Genomic DNA, 18,898 nt, shown 5'->3' with positions numbered 1-18,898 from the left:
TGAATCAAGACTGTTCAAAAACCGGCTAGGTCACTTTAATTTTTTAAAAGCCTATTCCTCAAACTGTGCGCTGTCCTTTGAGACTCGCCCCACCAAACAAACATGTTTCCTCGAAACCCGCGAACAAGATTGCTGTCCATTTTGGGGATGTGTTAAATGTTGAGAATTATAAGCCATACCTTTAGAGAGGCAAAACCAAAACACCTAGTGGTGGAACTTCAAGAAAAGACCTCGGACGACTGGGAAGGGTTCCAAGGGAAGAAAAGGTCCTGTTGACCTTCGTGTCTTCCACGGTCCCCCCAATTCCCACTCCCTTTTCCCATCCACTTTGTCACTTCACACACACGCCCGCCTGCCCACAAAGAATGCTTCTGCTGAGAACATGACCGAGTGGAAAGAGCTGAAGGAGACCTACGGAGGCCACGGAGGTCCAGGTTCCCTGTCCTCCATCTCCGCACCTCTGCCCTGACTCCACCCATCGGATGGCACCCAAGGGCTGTGTGATAAAGGCTGAAGGTGGTTTGAAGCTAAACACAAGGTCGAAGGCAACACACTTGAGGCCCGCTAATATATTTTTAGGTATGTTTTATAACTTTCCAATATTCTAAAATGCCAATGTAATTTTGTTTTCCATCGGGCTCCCTCTGGGCTCCTTGCCCCTTCTGTCTCCCCTGTCCCCTTACAGCTCCTTTACCACTGCGCCCTTGAGGTTTGTGGCCCTCCAGTTTGCATCAGGAGGGTCTTCTCAGACCCCATTCGACCATCCAGCACTCCCTACACACAGGCTTCCTCGACTCTTGCAGGACCTTCCTCTCCCAGCACTCTTGCCTTGTTGGTCCACCCATAGTCTCCAGGTCGGTTCCCCTCCACTTCGTCCTTAAGTTACTCCAGCGCCCCCTCTGGACCTCTCCTTGACCTTCCTGTCCATCATCCGCTGCCATGCCTCCAGTTCTTCCTCCAGGACCACTCCTCACTGTCCATCATCCTCCTGTAGGACTCCAGCGCCCCCTCAGGACTCCATCTCTCCCTATCTGTCCATCATCGCCCCCAAGACTCCACCCCCTCCCAGGATTCCATTTTTTCTTCTCTGTCCATCATACCCCCCCAAGGACTCCAGCGCCCCCTTGGGGTCCTGTGTCCCTTACTCTACTCCATCTCCACCATCTTCCTCTCCTTGGCTCCACCCCTTTCCCGCCAGCACCTGCGCAGGGCTCTCGTCGTCGTCGAGGAAGGTGGTGGCAGCTGCCTCTGCACGAAGAGCAACTTAGCACGAGGTGGCAAGGTGACAGCCACGCGGTCAACAGTCCAGGCCCTGCCTCCGCGGTGAGGCCCTGGGGTGCTTTTGCCTGGGGGTGGGAGGTGCACCAGGGGGCGTGGGCATGGGTGGGGTGAGGCTGGGCGGGGCAGGACGGGCGGGGCTCGAGCTTGGGAGGCAAGCATGGAGGCTGGTGGGCCGTGTGCACATGGCTGCCAAGAGCCACAAGGCCCAAAGGGAGGTTGCTCTGCCCTAAAGACCTCAAGTGCCCCACGAAGTTGGGGGTCTGATCCCGGTTTTGCTCGGCTCTAGACCATGCCAGCGCAAACCACCATCCTTCACCATCCCGAGCCCATCCTGGAACTTAGAATATTGGAATATCACCTAAGTCCCGCTAGAGACTTTTGTAGCGTAGTGAGACACGATCTTACTGCGGAGTCCAAACTGGCCTGGAATGTTGGTCGCATCTTGTGCACCTTGATCCATGTCCACTAGTCCCTAGCCCCTCCGCCCCCATAAAGTTTGCATGCTCTCTTTCCATCAGGGGACATCACCATGGCTGCTGCTGAGGTCCCTGTTGCTTCTGGGCACTTCACCCAGATCAAAGAGCAGAAGTTGAAGCCTGGAGACCTGGAAGAGGAAAAAGAGGAGGGTGGGGTACAAAGAGGGGAAGCCCAGGAGGGAGCTGTCGAGGAGGCCGAAGCCGAGCCCCAGGAACTGCCTTCGAGGGCCCCAGTGGAGAGCGATAGGCGGATCCTGACCCTGCAAACCCTGCACCTGACGTCCCAAGATGTGCACCTACAGGGGCTGGGATGGCTGAGCGTGCCACACTCGGAGGAGCTTTCAATGACGGTACCTCAGGCCGAAAGCATACTGCAGCTGCCGTCTGTGCTGTGGCTGGACCCAGAGCCCCCGCTCAGCCTTCAGCACTGCGTGACCGTCAGCATCCCCGAAGAGCTGTACCCACCAGAGATGCTGGAGCTGAGACATTTTCACCTGCTGCGCGAGAACGTGCCGGAGGATGACGAGGAGAACCAAGAGTCAACGTCGAACTTGGAGGAAAGCACAGCCCCGAAGAAGGTACGGCTCGCTCTTACACGCTGATGCCTTGTGGGATAGAGAAAACGAACGCTGAGTTTTGGTTTTTTTTTTTTTTCTTTTTTTTTTCTTTTTTTTTTTCTTTTTTTTTTTTTTCTTTTTTTTTTCCGGAGCTGGGGACCGAACCCAGGGCCTTGAGCTTGCTAGGCAAGTGCTCTACCACTGAGCTAAATCCCCAACCCCGAACGCTGAGTTTTCTTAGATTGAGGCTTTGAGCGATATTATGTATAGACGATATATTTGAAGTTGGAAAATAAAATACAGTAAAATAACAAGACCCAAGACACTTCCATATATATATACACACACACACATATATATATATATATACATATATATCCATAAAGATATGTGTATTTTTAAAGACTTAAAAGTTATAGGAGATGATGCTACTAATGTAAGGTACATTGAGTTTTTAAAAATGAAATATTACGGCCTTGAGATATAGCTCAGTTGATATGGTGTTTGCCTGGCATGCAGGAACCTGGATTTCATTCCCAGCACCTTATAAAGCTGGCTTGGTGGTCCTCTGTGATTCTGGCATTCAGGGGGTGGAGGGGATTAGATGCTTACGTTCATCCTTAGGTGTATGGCGAGTTTGAGGCTGGCTTAACGGCCTGAGACCCTGCCCCCACTCCCTGACAAAAGGCAAAAAAACAAATGAAAACAAAAACAAAACAACCATGAAGACAGGAGTCCCCTCAGAGCCCTGGACGCTGAATTAATTACCCATGGCTTTCCAGCAAGCGTTTGATGCCCATGCGTGGTCTTACGTGCTTGCCTTCCCTTCTGTGTTGCGTCGTTTGCCAGAAAGAAGAACTTTTATCAGGTTGTAACTAACGGTGGTTGCCTCCGATTTCTCATTTTGACTTATTAGCCAGAAGAAGATGAAAAGGACCAGCTCTTGCCCCAGGGAGGGACAGATAAGAAAGAAGAGAGATTCCTCTTTGTGGAAATGAAACCAAGAGAAGGGAAAGACGAAATCGTTCTGACCATTTCCCACCTCAGCCTGGAGGAACAACAAGATCCACCAGCTGCAAAGCACACCAGTGCGCCGGGAGCCAAGGCCGCAAAACCAAAACCTCAAAGGCAGACCAAGGGTAGGCTGGCCAACCCCCGAGACGCGCTGAGAAACCCTCATTTCTCTTGTGGGAGGGCGGCAATTATCAAAGTCTGAAGTGCTCACTTCTAAACGCTTCTTTCAGAACATCAGGAAGTGGAAGAACTTTTAAACTGGTGTTCTATATTGTAAACCAAATCCCAGAAGTGCCCCCTCCCCCCATTTTACACTCAGACATTTAAAAAGCCGTTTTTAAACGTTCCAGAAAGCATTTCACACATAAGTCGCAGGCTGGGCTCTGGCCCTGCTTTCTGGCTTGAGATTCCTCGGGAGTTGTTCTGTGAGGTAATTACAGACCAGGGCAGTGAGTTGGGGCTTAGGGAATAAGACCAGAGTGTCCTTCTTGCAGAAGGCTAGAAAAAGGGACCAGCAAACACGGGGGTCAGAAAGACAGACAGGGGTTGGGGATTTAGCTCAGCGGTAGAGCGCTTGCCTAGTGAGCACAAGGTCCTGGGTTCGGTCCCCAGCTCCGGAAAAAAAAAAAAAAAAAAAAAGAAAGAAAGACAGAATGAGACCGAAGGTCAGGAAGGAGAGCCAGGCTGGAGACCACCTCGGAGAACGAAGGCAGCCTAGGATTTGGCAGCAGAGTGACCTTTGTCTGTGGACGGACATCCGCAGCCCTGTCAGGGAATCTCGGTGATGGACACTCAGAGGCAGGGAAGGGCCTGGGAGGCTCTGTGGAGTCCCCATCCTAATAGTGCAATGGACAGCATCCGAGCAACCCACAGGAAGCATTTGACTCACGGTGGTTTAGTGGGCTGCTCTCTCAAAGTAATTTCCCACTTATTTAAATGGAGACATCCTGTCCCATTATCTCAATTTCTAGCTGACTTTTTTTTTTTTTTTTTTTTGGTTCTTTTTTTCGGAGCTGGGGACCGAACCCAGGGCCTTGCGCTTCCTAGGTAAGCGCTCTACCACTGAGCTAAATCCCCAGCCCCCTCTAGCTGACTTTTTAAAGGTTCTGTCTGACTGTGATGTGGATCTCAGCACAAGGTTCTGAGCGTGCATGAGACCTTGGTTTCCTTCTCCAGTCCAGCCACAATAAAAAGAAAAAAAAAACAGAACAAACAAAAACCACCACTAAAAAGCCATTCTATGATAGCACAGAACTTTTTCTATTCTAGTAGCCAAAGGTAGGGAAGGAGGCGACTCGGATCACAGGGACCAGCCACCATGGCAACATTTCAATTCCCCAAACGTAGCCAGAGTCCTCCTGTAGGTTTCGGCCTCTGGAAGTGGAGATTTGACTCTTTGCCTCGTGGTAATGGCTCATACAGTCAATCATGAAGCTGAAGCCCTAAATTTCCCTCTTAACTTATTTTCTGCTTTTTAATATGTATTTATTATATTAATGACTTAATACATTTGCAATCCCACGCAACCATTAGCACTCTAAATTCCAGAGCACTTTTTAAAAGATTTTATTTTTCTATTTTATGTATATGATGAGTATACCATAGCTTTCTTTAGACACAGCAGAAGAGGGCATCAGATCTCATTACAGATGGTTGTGAGCCACCATGTGGTTGCTAGGATTGAACTCAGGACCTCTGGAAGAGCAGCCAGTGCTCTCAACTGCTGAGTCATCTCTCCAGCCCTCCAGAGCATTTTTATCACCCTATCTCCTTCATCTTCTCACTTTCCATCCCTAGCTCCCACACCCTGGGAACGATCCATATCCTTTTTTTTTATATGGACACATGGAATAAATATGTCCATAATACTTTGAAACCATGTGCTCTCTGGCTCTTTATTCTTTTGTTTAGTATAGTTTCAGGGTTCAACTGTATAGTAGCCTATGGTAGCATTTCCTTTTTCACAGCTGCCTAGTATTCTATTGTATGGACATACCACAATTATTTATCCATTCCTCCTTTGCTGGAGATTGAGGGGGTTCCCGCCCCTTGGCTATCGTGAATGGTTTTGCTATGGCTGGTTCTGTACTTTAATTTAGGGGAATGTATATATAGAGAGTGGGATTGCTGGATTATATCTTTGTTCCATATTTAACTTGTGTGCGTGTGTGTGTGTGTGTGTGTGTGTGTGTGTGTGTGTGTGTTTGTCGGATGTGTGCATGCCCGTGAACGCGTGTGGAGACCCCACAGGAAGAGGTCATAGAATAGTCTGCTGTATCGCTCTCTGCTTCACTCTCTTCCCACCATCTCTCTCTGACTAGGCTGAAGGCCAGCAAGCTCCAGCGATCCTCTGCCTTCAACTTCCACAGCACTAGAATTAAAGGCATGAATGGCCATGCCTGGCTTCTTACAGAGAGAGTTGCAGAGAGAACCTGGGGATTTGAACTCAGGTCCTCATGCTTGCTTAGGAAGCACTCTTCCACACTATCTCTCCTTAACTTTCTGAGGAACTGCCAAATGATCTTCATAGCCACCCTCAGTGTCAGAGGCTCATGTCTGGGCACCCTGACCGAGTTCGTTGTTCTGCAGGTACCAGATGTGAAAGGGAGTCTCTCTGCTTTTATTTATGTCTTTCTAATGGGTGTTTCTCCAAGCCTGTATTGGCCACCTAGGTGTCCTCTGTGGAGAAACGCCTTCACAGCCTTGGCTACTTGTGTGAGTCTCCTGTGATTAATGCCAGCAAGTTCAGTGTCTTCAAACAGCAGATGTGACACCCACCCACCCCCATAGCACTGGAAGCTAGAAACTGCCCTCAGCCAGCTCCCCATGAGCTCTGTCAGGAAGTGTTAGCTGAGGCTGCACCATGGCTCCCTTCCGGGGTAGGATGCCCTCACTTGTCTGTATGGCCTGGCTCTGCCAAGTACAGCTTCAGAAGTACAGGGAAGAAATCTTTCCAGGACAGTGGCCACCATGAGTATGTGGTTGTGGGCTGTGGCTTTGTTCAGAGCTCCCCTGACTTGGGTGGAGGATTCTGGGAAGGCATTGGGGGGTCTTCATTTTACCCAACAGAGTCCATGTTTATGGGAGACTTGCTTCTGGGCTCCCTGCTTTGAGAAGACATTTGTTCTGTCCTCCACAAGCTACATTACACTCTAAATTACAGTTCAATAAGACTGATTTGTTTGTTCACTTCTTGTTTTTCTTTTTTTTTTAAAGATTTATTTATTTATATGAGTACACTGCAGCTGTCTTCAGACACACCAGAAGAGGGCATCAGATCCCATGACAGATGTTTGTGAACCACCATGTGGTTGCTGGGAGTTGAACTCAGGACCTCTGGAAGAGCAGTCGGTGCTCTTAACCACTGAGCCATCTCTCATTTCTTGTTTTACAAGAGAGGGGTTCTCTGGGTAGCCTTGGCTGTTCTGTAACTCGAGTAGGCCAGGCTGACCTCAAACTCTGCTTCTTGAGTGCTGGGATCAAAGGTGTGCGCCACCACCGCATGGCTAAGTTTGATTTATTTTAAATCTATGTGTATCTATGTGTTTCTGTGCACCACCTGTGTGCAGTTCCCATGGTGGCCAGAGAGGGCATCAGATCATCTGAAACCGGAGTTCATGGGCTCCACTGTTGTTTATTGTGAACAACAGGGAGGAGGGGTTAGGGACCTGGACAGCCCCGTAGCAGGGAACAGAACCTGAGTACTTCCTAACCATATGCTCTTTCTCAAGAACCGCATCTCATAATCAAATCACGTCACCGTGTGTCTTCTCTGCACAGGAAGACCCCGGACCTTCCAGTGCGACACCTGCCCGTTCACTTCTTCCAAACTCTCAACTTTCAACCGTCACATCAAAATTCACAGCGACGAGAGGCCGCACCTGTGCCACCTGTGCCTGAAGTCTTTCCGGACCGTCACTCTCCTCCGGAACCATGTCAACACCCATACAGGTGAGTCGCCCGGATGACCTTCTGTCACGGACGCACCGTAAACCTCAGTGAGGTGCAGGGAAACCCAGAGAGATCTCTCTTCACCGGGGACTTCACTGTCCGTGAAAATTCCCAGGGTCCCATCCTCCGCGCAGCAAAAATATACGGGAAACTTGCAGAAGAAGCACCTCAGACGTTTGAATAATTTCCCTCTCGGTGCAGGATTTAGACAGCTTTTGTCTGTATTCTCTCAGCATCTGCTAAACACACTTTCCTTTGCACTGAGGGCCAACCAAGGGGTCCCGCGCATGCTAGGCAGGGGCACCACCACTGGCCTGTGTCCCCAGCCCTTTTCTTTTTATTTTGAGGGGTCTAAGTCGCCCAGGCTAGCCTGAAACTTGTGATCCTTCAGCAGCCTCAGCTCCCTGAGAAAGTTAGATTATGGACTTGGGGATGGGCCCAACTCATCATTCTGTCCGTTTCTTATCGTTGCTGGTTCTGCTTTTTAATGCCAATTTATTAGTTAAACCTTATCATAAGCATTCAGGGAGCCCTTGGGCCTTGCTCTCCCAGAAGGGGGTTCCATTACACATGCATTCATTTATGCTTAGTTTTGCTTTTTTTTTTTTCTGTTTTGTTTTTGTTTTGGAAATAGGGTTTCTCTTGTAGCACAGGTTGATTTCTAACCAGCAATCCCCCTGCCTTAGCCTTTTGAGTGCTGGGGTTACAAGCCTGCCGCACCATCCCCAGCCTAGTTTTGCCCCACCCCCAGCCCCAACGCCTCCTGAATTTCAACTAAAAGCACTGACTGTTACCCACAGTTCTGTCTCCGCGCATCTATGATATTTATAGTTCAAAGAACTTCTTAATTGCTGAAGCCTTTCAGACTGCCGTTTCAAAACTAGAAAGTCACTGGAAGTTTCACAGTTAAGTCTTGTTTGAAAAGTGTAAACCGTGAGATCATCGATCGTTCCAGGGACCAGGCCCTACAAGTGCGGGGACTGTGACATGGCGTTTGTCACCAGCGGAGAGCTCGTCAGGCACAGACGTTACAAACACACGCACGAGAAACCCTTCAAGTGCTCCCTGTGCAAGTACGCCAGCGTCGAGGTGAGCTCCCCTGCTGTCGCCACCCTGAGGGCCGTGCGGTCAGCCCTGCGCACCCCGAGGGACGCTAACCCGGTCCCCAACTATTCACCAAAGACACATTCTAAAATCTGTACTAGAAGCTACAGGCGTGATCATCCAACTAGTGCCCCGTATGGCAACTCATAATAATAATACCAGCCCTGTGGCAGGAGGATTGCTGTGAGTTCAGGGTCAGCCTGGTCTACACGGTGAGCATCAGAAGACAATTTGGTGGAATCGGTTCTCTCCTTGCTGACGATTATGCTTAGACCTCGGTGGGCAGCATGTGCTTTTACCGGCCGAGTCATCTTGCTTCCTCTCAAATGAGATTTATCTATATTTATTTCTGTTATTTTTTTTAACCGAGGGTGGGGAGTGGTAAGTCCATGCGAATGCAGGTTTCTGAGGAGAAACATGAGAAATATCAGATTCTCTGCAGCTGGAGGGACAGCGGTTAGAAGCCATTAGACAGGAGTGCTGGGAATAGAACCTAGGTCCTCTGCATGGTTTTGCATGCTTTTAGCTGCTAGAGCTGAAGAGACGGTCAGGACTGGCTGCTCTTGCAGAGGACCTGGGTTTCATTCCCAGCACCCACGTGGTTGCTGACAACCAGTTGTCTGTAACGCCAGTTCCGGAGGATCTATGCTCTCTCTGGCCTCCAGGCACCAGGCATGCATGTGGTGCACAGACATACAAGCAGGCAGAACACTCGTGTGCACAAAATGAAAGTGTAGAAGCTAAGGAGAGAACTCTCAGACCTGCTGAAAAGTCCTTTTTAGTATCTGACATCGCAGTTGGGGCCACGAATCAGAATGTCTCCCCTTGCCCAGAACTTGGGAATTTTACCTGAAGCTTTTGAGCCTTGCCCCCAACACCACCTGGACAGACGAACAGACGGACAGACAGACGGACAGGTGACTGGCTTGGCGATATAACCCTGACAATGCACACACTGCCTATCAACATCTCAGATGGAATTTAGCTGCATGCTTCCTGCTCATGGCAAATAGGTGTGGTCCGTGTGTGCACCCATGTTCGTGTGTGCACACGCGTGTGTTCACATGCACGTGTGTGTGTGTATATGCATGCGTGTGCATGTGCTGCATGTGGTGCTAGGGTTTGGGTCCAGGGCCTTAAACTGCTCTACCTCTCAGCCGTGTCCTCAGCTGTGTATTTTATTTTGCAACAGGGTCTCAGTGAGTCGCTCAGGCTGACTTTGAACTCACTCTGCATCCCAGGCAGGCCTTGAACTTGAAACCCACCTACTTCAGCTTCCTGAGTAGTGGGGATGATGGCTTGTGCTGCCCACCATCGGTTCCCTCAGAAAAACAAAGGCTGTGTGTGGTGAGCGTCTCCGGGTCAGGTCCGTTTCCCAACAGCCCGTGCCCAGGGTTCCATGTCGTGTGAGGAAGCTGGCTGCACCGTGGTGGGCTTGGCAGAGGAGGGTTAAGTGGAGGCTTCTACAGGAACTAAGCTAAAGGGGACAGGGAAAGCTTAAACCCAGCTATGACGCAAGTGTTTCATAAATTGGGGGATTTCGCAGACGGGTCAGAGCGCGATTCCAAGAACCACTTTCTGCCGTGGCTATTTTTAAAAAGAGCTCTCCTCTCTGAGGCAAAGGTTGTGGCCGCAGTGTGAGGTTTCGGAAGGTGTCCAACAGGGAGACACCGAGGCTCCACCATCCTGCTCAATGGCCGAGGGTCCGTGGTCCATGCAGCCCAGGGATGGCCCACGGGGGCACTAACCACTATACTACCACCCCCATCTGCTGGTGCTTGCCGGCTAACGTTGAAATAGGGTGACCAGCTATACCCTTCCTGGCCTACCCTTGGCTCGTGAGCAAGAAACTGGGTCAGGCACAACCATTTCTTACACTGTTGCACTCTCTTTAGCCCCCCTTGGAGGCAAGTTCAAGGCCTGCCTGGGACTACGTCCTGAGCTTAAAACCCGCCTGCACAACTTAGACATGGTCTCAAAATAAAAAGTAGGAAGAGGGGGTTGGGGATTTAGCTCAGTGGTAGAGCGCTTGCCTAGGAAGCGCAAGGCCCTGGGTTCGGTCCCCAGCTCCGGAAAAAAGAACCAAAAAAAAAAAAAAAAAAAGTAGGAAGAGGGCTGGAGAAATCGTCGCTCAGTGGTAGAGCACTTGCTTACCTCAAGAAGCCAGGCAGGGATGTCCTGTTTTGCCACCTCTGCCCTCCTACTGTGCGCCTCACTGAACCCTGAACCGTGAACCCTCCCAAGCTGCAGTGTTAAAAACTCTTTTTCTTTTCTTCCTACAATTCCCATATTATTATATTATTTCTCCTCCTCCTTTGTTTTTTAGTTTTGGTGGTGGTGGTTGTGGTGGTGGTGGTTGTCTGGTTTTGGTTTGGGGTTTTCTTTGGTTTGGATTGGTCTGGTCTGGTTTGGTTTGGTTTGGCTTGGTTTGGTTTGGTTTGGTTTGGCTTGACTTTGCTTTGTTCCGTTTGGTTTGAGATAGGGTTTCTTTATGTAGCTCTGGCTGTCCCAGAAGTAACTTTGTAGACCAGGCTGTCCTCGAATTCACAGAGATTCACCTGCCCCGAGAGCTGGGATTAAAGACAAGCACCTCAACAGCCTGGCTTCCATATTCCTCCTTAAAAAAAAAAAAATCCAAACTGAGTTGTTCCTCTCGAATCTCGTGTTTCTCTGGAAACCTTCTTCTGTTCCTGGGCAGTCTTCTGGCCTGGGTGTGCCTCCTGGATTCCAGAGAGGCAGGTCCATAGACTCTCTCTGAGTGTAAGCAGGGTTCATGTTGCTTCCCGAGCCTCCAGTCCAGTGTGGCTGATGGCCTTGCTGCCTGGGAACACCAAAAGGGTCTGCAGTGGGAGTGTGGCATCAGAATGTCCTAGAAGATGGTGAGGCCTGCTGCCGTGATGAATGGGGAGGTTTGTGCCGATTCCTCCTTAATGGCCTCCAAAGCTTAACGGTTCATCCTCTTTCACTTAAAGCTTCCCTCTCTGTCACTTTTGTGTTTGAGGCGGCAGCATCTCACAATGTGGCCCTGGCCGGTCCGGCACTCGCACTGTAGCCTTGGCTGGCCTGGAGTTCACTAGGTAGACCAGGCTGGCCTCAAATTCAGCAGGGTTGCTGGACGCACTTCTGAGGTCGGCCAGAACCACGAAGTGAGTTTCTGTCTCAGAAGCATGTTAAAAGAAGCTGGTAGCCCACAGAGCCACGCTCCCTGGCGAGGGGCTGGTCTCTAGGCACTTCACAGGTCATTCTCCATTTAGTTAATGGTTCAGGTTTCCACTTGGGAAGGCTTTTCCGGCTTGTGTGTTTACAGGTGGTTTAAACTTTACTGCCGTGAGCAGACCAGGCCTTGGGAATAAAGATAGAACCACACACAGTGCTGACAGAGCAGAGAGCTCTGCTTCCGTTTGTAAAAGTGATATCTAGCGTGGAGGTCTTTCAGCCGTTGCTCATTAACCCCGACCTGTGCACACGGCCAGTGACAGAGCTAATCACCAGAAGACTGGGCAGTTCTGTTTTATGGGACACCCTGATACTGAGGTGTGATTAGCTTACATTTTTTCTTTTGCTTCTTTGCTCCTTTGAGATGGGGGAATCTCTGAGGTCCAGGTTAGCCCTGGGATCAGCATATAACCCAAGGTGTCCTCAAACTTGTAGCAATCCTCCTGCCTTAGCTTCCCTGACATTGGAATTGCAGGCGTGTACTCTCCACACCTAGGTCTCCTTTCTGCATATTTTGAGGGGACAGGTTCTGAGACAAGGTCTCCTGATGTAGCCTTAAGTGGGGCTTGGGCCATAGCAATCCTCCTGCCTCAGCTTCCTGAGTGCCATGGTTGCAGGCATGAGCTGCTCCTCGAGCTTCTCATCTCTCCTATGAAGCCGGTTAGCTGAAGGCCTGCCCACCCACGGGTTCCCGTCACGATGACCCTCTTCCGCATGCCCTAGGCAAGCAAGCTGAAGCGTCATATCCGCTCACACACGGGCGAGCGTCCCTTCCAGTGCAGCCAGTGTGCTTATGCCAGCAAGGACACCTACAAACTGAAACGCCACATGCGGACACACTCAGGTGAGAGCCAGGCACCCACTCGGTTGGTTTATTATCTGAAGACCAGGCGTGAACATTCTCGTCCCCACATACAACCTCGTGCACCCACTCAGAGCTGGCGAGGGGCCGCCAGTGTCAGGGAACCCCATGTCTGGGGCCCTGTGACTCTGCCATCTTGGCTGGCCTTCCTGTTCCTATGTCACTGAGGCTAAACCTACAGGAAGGTGTTGCCTGGGAAAGAGGCCCCAGCGTACGCATCCCTTGGGACTGGCCGGGGCTCCTGGGGAATCGGTTCTCCAGAGAGTCACTTGCTGTTCTGTGTCACAGGTGAGAAGCCGTACGAATGCCCCACCTGCCATGCCCGGTTCACCCAGAGTGGGACCATGAAAATCCACATAGCGCAGAAGCATGGCGAGAATGTGCCCAAACACGAGTGTCCCCACTGTGCCACCATCATTGCGAGGAAGAGTGACCTGCGTGAGTATCTACTTTAACCGTGTCCCCTCAGTCTGAAAACCTCCAGTGCCTGCTGCCCTCCCTCACTGGGCCTAGGAAACTTCTCTAGCAATGTTCTTACAGAGGTCCTATACCGCCCTCTGGTGGCTGATCTTAGTAAGTGCAGGTCAGAAGCTGGCCAGCCTAGTCCTGGTATGGGCCGACCACAGAAGGTCTGATCAAATCCACGGGTGGTGTTTTATCCCCCGCTCTTACAGATAAAGACACAGAGACTGAAAGACACGGAGGCTTTTCCTGCTAGGGGTAGCGGTCCTAATGATCTGAGTGTTAGAGTGCAACCGCGTTAGAAGTTCAGCTCTGCCCCGTCCCCTCCTCAGTCTGCCCCTTGTACACACTGCTGGGAGCTGGGGATATAGAGGAGAAACTGAGACAGGGTTCTCCCTGAGAAACTCACTTCGGTAAGAGACAGCCTGTGACACAAAGTCTACCTTCTCCTGTGGCAAGTCCTTGTGACACAAGATACCCTTGTTGGGACTTGCAGGAGGAAGCTAGTGGGGACAGGGAGGGGAGGGCAGGGAGCTATGGAGGGAGGGCAGAATTTATTTAGGGCAAGGAGCTGTCAAGGGCAGAGAGTTGGCAAGGTCTCTGTGGCGTCTGTCTATCTGTCTGTCTGTCTATCTGTATCTCTCTCCCCCCCCATGTCTCTTGCTCTCTCTGTCTCCCTCTCCTCCTCCCCTGCTCTCCTCTCTCTCTCTCTCTCTCTCTCTCTCTCTCTCTCTCTCTCTCTAAAATTATGTTGCGAGAGACTGTAAAAGTGTCAGCAAAAGTAAAAGTCCAAACAGTCCACTTGGAAAATTCCAGAGCTTTTGCAATTACTCCCGCAAGGGTAAAGGTATCTGACCAATCTTAGAATAGGTATCTGACCTGTTCCTAGCATCTGGAATATTCCATCAGTGGCTCTGTGGCTCCTGAGGTACCACGAAGCAGTGTCCCCTGGGGTCTGTCAGCCAGTTGCCTGTTTGTCCCAGGCCAGAGGCAGCCTCTGCAGCCCCTGCAGGGGTGCTGTGGAGACCCTGACTCTTTGTAAGACTAAGGTGGTCGGCCACTTCTGAGCCAGGAGGTACAGGCTGCTCCACCAGCATCCCAGAGTCCTTTGATCAGCCCCACATAGGGCCACACGCACGCCAGGCCTGAGTGTTAGCCTCATAAAGAGCCTCCTAGACGGTGTGCCCAGTATTACTCAGATCATGGGACGAGGGTGCTTAGTCTCCCAGCAGGACAACAGTCACGGTTCCGTTACAGAAAACCCCTCAGCCATGCTCCGAGCCCCCTTCACTGTGCTAAGGTTCTCATCAGTCATGACCAACCTTCTGTAGCTTTGACCTCCCTGTTGAACAGATCTCGGGCCCAAGCCCTCTCCTTAGCTCCTTCCCAGCAGTGGTGCTCACGGGGGGGGGGGGGGACATTCATGCCATTAGGGGACATTCACCTGGACATGGAGGCGGTCTGCCATCTCTGAGGGATGCGAGCTAGGGTGGTGGGGTCTGAGGTGCTGAAGACAGTCTGCCCAGAACTTCCCGCCACACCAGAGAAGTAAGTCCCTGAATACCCACGCTGCCACAGCCCAGCACGGTGTCTCCTGCGCCTCTTACAGGTGTCCATCTGCGCAACCTGCACGGCCACAGCCCGGAGGAGATCAAGTGCAGATACTGCCCTGCCGCCTTCCACGAACGCTATGCCCTCCTTCAGCACCAGAGGACCCACAAGAATGAGAAGAAGTTCAAGTGCAAACAGTGCGATTACGCGTGCAAGCAGGTACTGCGTCACCGTGACTGCTCACACGGGCGGGTGAGCTGTGGGAGGCAGGCGTGTGAGTGGATAGGGGATCTAGGAAGCAGCCATCGGTAAGAAAGAGGCTGGGGGGACTGCAGAGATGCTCGGCTCTTAAGAGCAGCTGTCGCTCTTGCAAAGGACCCGAGTTTGACTCCCGGAACCCACACGGTGGTTTACAATTCCCCATAACTCGAGGTCACCCCAGTTCTAGGGTACCTGATATTCTCATCTGACTTCCTTGGGTACCAGGTACACACGCGGTGCACGTACGTGCAAGTGAGCAAAATGCTCATACGTATTAAAGTAAAATATAAGTAGTGTGGATTTTTAAAAAGGAAGGAAGGAAGGAAGGAAGGAAGGAAGGAAGGAAGGAAGGAAGGAAGGTAAAGGCTGGGGAGCTGGCTCGGGAGTTAAGAATGATTGCTAGTCCACCATGAGGGCAGCATTTTGGATGTCAGCACCCATGTTGGGTGTCAGTCAGCCATCCATAACTCCAGCTTCAGAGGATCCAGTGTATCCTCAGAGCTCTGTGAGCTTACACACACACACACACACACACACACACACACACACACACACACCACCGGCCATCAGCTGGAACTGCACAGAGGGCCCCACACAAGCCAGGCCGGCATCAAAGAGGTGCCAGAGTGGTCCACTTCCTCCCCAATGGGCATCAGTTGTCAGGGCGGTGGTACAGCTTTGCCCTAACTCTGACGGTGACACCCTACAAGATCAGACTGGGTATGGATGGGATCTTCATTGCCCAGAAGCCAAATCAAAGGGGATGTCACTCAAGAATGTCTGAAGGGCCTCGAGAAGGCTCAGCAAGTGAGATACGCCAGCAAGCTTGATGTCTTGAGTTCCGTCCCCCAAACCCTTGTGAAGGTGGAAAGGAAGAGAGAGCCAGCTCCACAGAGATAGCTGTCCACACACGCACTTCCCCCCCCCCCCCCCCGCACGCCATACACGCACAGTGATAAATAACTTCGAATGTCCTCAGCGTTGCAGTCAAGGTGGTAAACCTTGGTAAATCTTGACCCAACAGCCTTTAATGTCCTGTGGGAGGAGGATGAGGCTGTCAACGGTGCCTCCCCTGCCCTCTGCAGCCCAGGGAGTAGGAGAGTTTGAATTCCCAGGTTCAGCCACTTTTTCGTGGTTGCCGTTTTCATTTGAAGGAGTGTTCTGCAGACAGACTCTGTATGCAGTGATAACCACTCAGGGTTTGGGGGGACATTTTCTTGACAACTGGATGGCACAGTGGGAAGTTCAGGGGGCACACATGGCCACCGATAAAACTTCACCTCTCAAAAGAAGACTAGAGTTCAGATTTTGGGAACGTCATCATCACCCCGCTGAACTTTGCAGCCTCCTGAGCCTCGGTGCTTCCAATCACATCGGGCGATGTTTAGGAAGCAGGGTCTCATCTGACCATGGGATGAACCGTACCCATGTCCAGAGCTCAGCACCGGGTCCCCTTCTCATGGCTTTTCCCACTGTACATTCTGAGGTAGACTCAAGGATCCTGTAGTTCTGTGATTAGATGAGGTGCCCCAAGCACCTGTCTCTCTCCTCCCAGAGCTGACGTTACACCACCACACCCAGCTTTTACAAAGGTGTAACAGGGATAGGAACACCGGAGTCTTATGCTTAGATAGAAAGTATTTTACCCACTGAGCCAGCTCCCCAGCTGCCTCTGGTTCTGTTTTGTTTTTGTTTTTTTTTTTAAACATGTCTGCACTCCTGGGTTCTCCTCAAATACTGAACAAACGCCCCACAGATCGGGGAGAACAGAGGCAGGCTTCTCCTGAGTTCCCTGAAGAGGGTTTCAGAGCCAGCAGGGAGAGTATAGAGCCCCAAACACTCCAGCCCACAACGGAACTTTAGGATGTAGAGTTATTTTTAAGCGTACTGATTCTCTTTTGAGTTTTCAGAATGTTGGTTAACTCTTCGCTTCAGATTTCTCACCGTAAACACTGCTACAAGCCGCCCACATACCCAAAAGCGCTTTGGAGTGTGTGGTGATCTCAGTGTGCCTCGATGCCTGGTGACTATCTCACCAGGGGACACCAGCGGCGGGATTTCCCAGTCACCATCTTCCCAAGTGTAGGCTACGAGACTCACAGTTGCCCATAATTCTAGCTTCGGGGAGTGGGGGGGTCTGACAACTTCTTCTAGCCTCCTCCGGTAGCCCCATGCAGGTGTACATGCATACACAATCCCACTCACACATGCACACACACACACACACACACACACACACACGCACGCACGCACGCACAATTGATTAATTAGGAAATAAATCTTCAAAGTGCGGACCCTAGAGAATTTTTGTTTGCTTTTCTTTTGGTTTTCTGAGCAGGTCTCTTGTAAACCAGGCTGGCTTCCAACAGCATGTGTAGCAAGGGATGACCCTGGTCCCCTAGCACATAGCAGGCCCTGGCTCTGATGAGGGCCACGGCACTCTTGAGGGTGGATGGCGTGAGGACGAACGGTTCTAAGGAACTCTTCCACACTGTGTCAGCTATGTCCCCTGCCTTCCCTCAGGAGCGATGCTTGACCGCGCACATGCGCACGCACACGGGAGAGAGGCCTTTCTCCTGCCTGACCTGCAACAAACATTTCCGGCAGAAGCAACTGCTCACCGTGCACCTGAGGAAGTACCATGACCCGAGCTTCGTCCCCAGTGTCCACCTGTGCCTCAAGTGTGGTAAAGGTTTTTCCCGCTGGGTAAGCATCCGTCTGCGTCAAAAGCTGCCAGGACTTCGGGGACCACCTCCTCTTCCACTAGTCCTTGGATTAAAAAACTCACACATTTTGGAAATACACACTCTCCCCACAAGGGCAAAAGGGAACCCCATACACACAGCCTTCAGGGGATGGGACCCCAACTAGGTGCGTACCGGGCAAGCACTGCCTCCACCGGGCCCCCGATTTTTTGAGACCGGCTCTAGCCAAATTGTCTATTCTGGCCTTAAACGTCCGTTCCTCACAGATAAGTCTCCTGAGGAGCTGGGATGGCAGGACTGGAGCTCCAGTCCAGGAACACATGGTCTTTTTAGTCATGTTCTTTGGGGGGGAGTGATAGTACCCCATGGTTACTTTTTTTTTATATTATTTATTTAATGTATGTGAGGATACTGTAGCTGTCTTCAGACACCAGAAGAGGGCATCAGATCCCATTACAGATGGTTGTGAACCACCATGTGGCTGCTGGGAATTGAACTCGGGACCTCTGGAAGAGCAGTCAATGCTCTTAACCACTGAGTCATCCCTCCAGCCCACCTCCGCACCCCCATGGTTACTTATTAGTGTTCTGTTTCTAACCTCTTTCCTTGTGCCGAAACTACTGCTCCACCAGGCTCAGCTCTCGGGGAGCCTGGGAGAGCCTGGGGTAGATTGTCCACACAGACTGGAAACAGTCCAGGGAGCTCTCTGACTCCTGAGAGAACGGAGTTCTTTAGCTTGCTTGCTTGCTTTCTTTCTTTCTTTCTTTCTTTCTTTTTTTTTTTTCTTTTTTGAAATAGGACCTCCCTGTGTAGCCCTGGCTGGCTTCTGTGTAGACTTGGCCAGCTTCAAACTCATGGAGAGCCACCTGCTTCTGCCTCCTGTGTGTAGGGATTGAAGGTTTGTGTGTCCCATGCTGGGCGCAGCCTAGCTTTTAAAGTAGTTGACAATTGCCTGTGAGCTGAACGCAGGACGATTCCACAGAGGGTGTGAGATCAGGCTACGGATTCCAGCTCATTGTAGATTCTGTCGGTTGGTGCGTTCGTTTTCCACTTCTGCATAACAAATTCCTTCCGGATGTCAGGGCTTAACCAAACGTGCATCACATCGCGACGTGTGTGAGCCTGGGACTGTGGAGCGGGGTGGCTGGATGGTTCTGGCTGTTAAAATCTAACGTGCAGCCGGATGCTTGAATCCAATTTAACTTTTAGGTTAAGAGAAAAGTCTCAGGTGTGTGCGATGCAGGAATGGATTCGGGATAAGAAGTTCTGTTGAAAGAGTCATCAATACCATGGACAGACAGACAGCAGCCTGGTCTGGGATCCGATAAGGAAGAATGGGGCCCTTTATAGTCTCAGAGGGAGGGGAGGTTTCACAGCAGGAGCCTGTGACCAGATTTCTCTAAAGTAGAGGGAAGGGTGTGTCTTCAAGGTGTTGCCCCACCACTGGGGACCCTACAG

General features: G+C 51.0%; 1 protein-coding gene across 1 annotated transcript in view; it reads left to right on the top strand.

The window, feature by feature from the left end:
- Nucleotides 1–419: 419 nt before the first annotated feature.
- Nucleotides 420–18,898, top strand: part of Ctcfl1 (CCCTC-binding factor like 1) — a 22,721-nt gene continuing 4,242 nt past the window's right edge. Inside the window, 9 exon segments of the mRNA NM_001322486.1 lie at nucleotides 420–1,323; nucleotides 1,800–2,335; nucleotides 3,231–3,453; nucleotides 7,109–7,279; nucleotides 8,235–8,368; nucleotides 12,323–12,443; nucleotides 12,750–12,899; nucleotides 14,533–14,693; nucleotides 17,259–17,441. Coding sequence (NP_001309415.1) covers nucleotides 1,811–2,335; nucleotides 3,231–3,453; nucleotides 7,109–7,279; nucleotides 8,235–8,368; nucleotides 12,323–12,443; nucleotides 12,750–12,899; nucleotides 14,533–14,693; nucleotides 17,259–17,441 — 1,668 coding nt within the window. The 5' untranslated portion in view covers nucleotides 420–1,323; nucleotides 1,800–1,810.

This window comes from Rattus norvegicus, chromosome 3, assembly GCF_021556685.1.
Source record: "Rattus norvegicus strain SHRSP/BbbUtx chromosome 3, alternate assembly SHRSP_T2T, whole genome shotgun sequence".
Classification (NCBI taxonomy): Eukaryota; Metazoa; Chordata; class Mammalia; order Rodentia; family Muridae; genus Rattus; species Rattus norvegicus.
The sequence above is the reverse complement of the archived record's forward strand: the minus strand, read 5'-3'. Positions and strand labels throughout refer to the sequence as shown.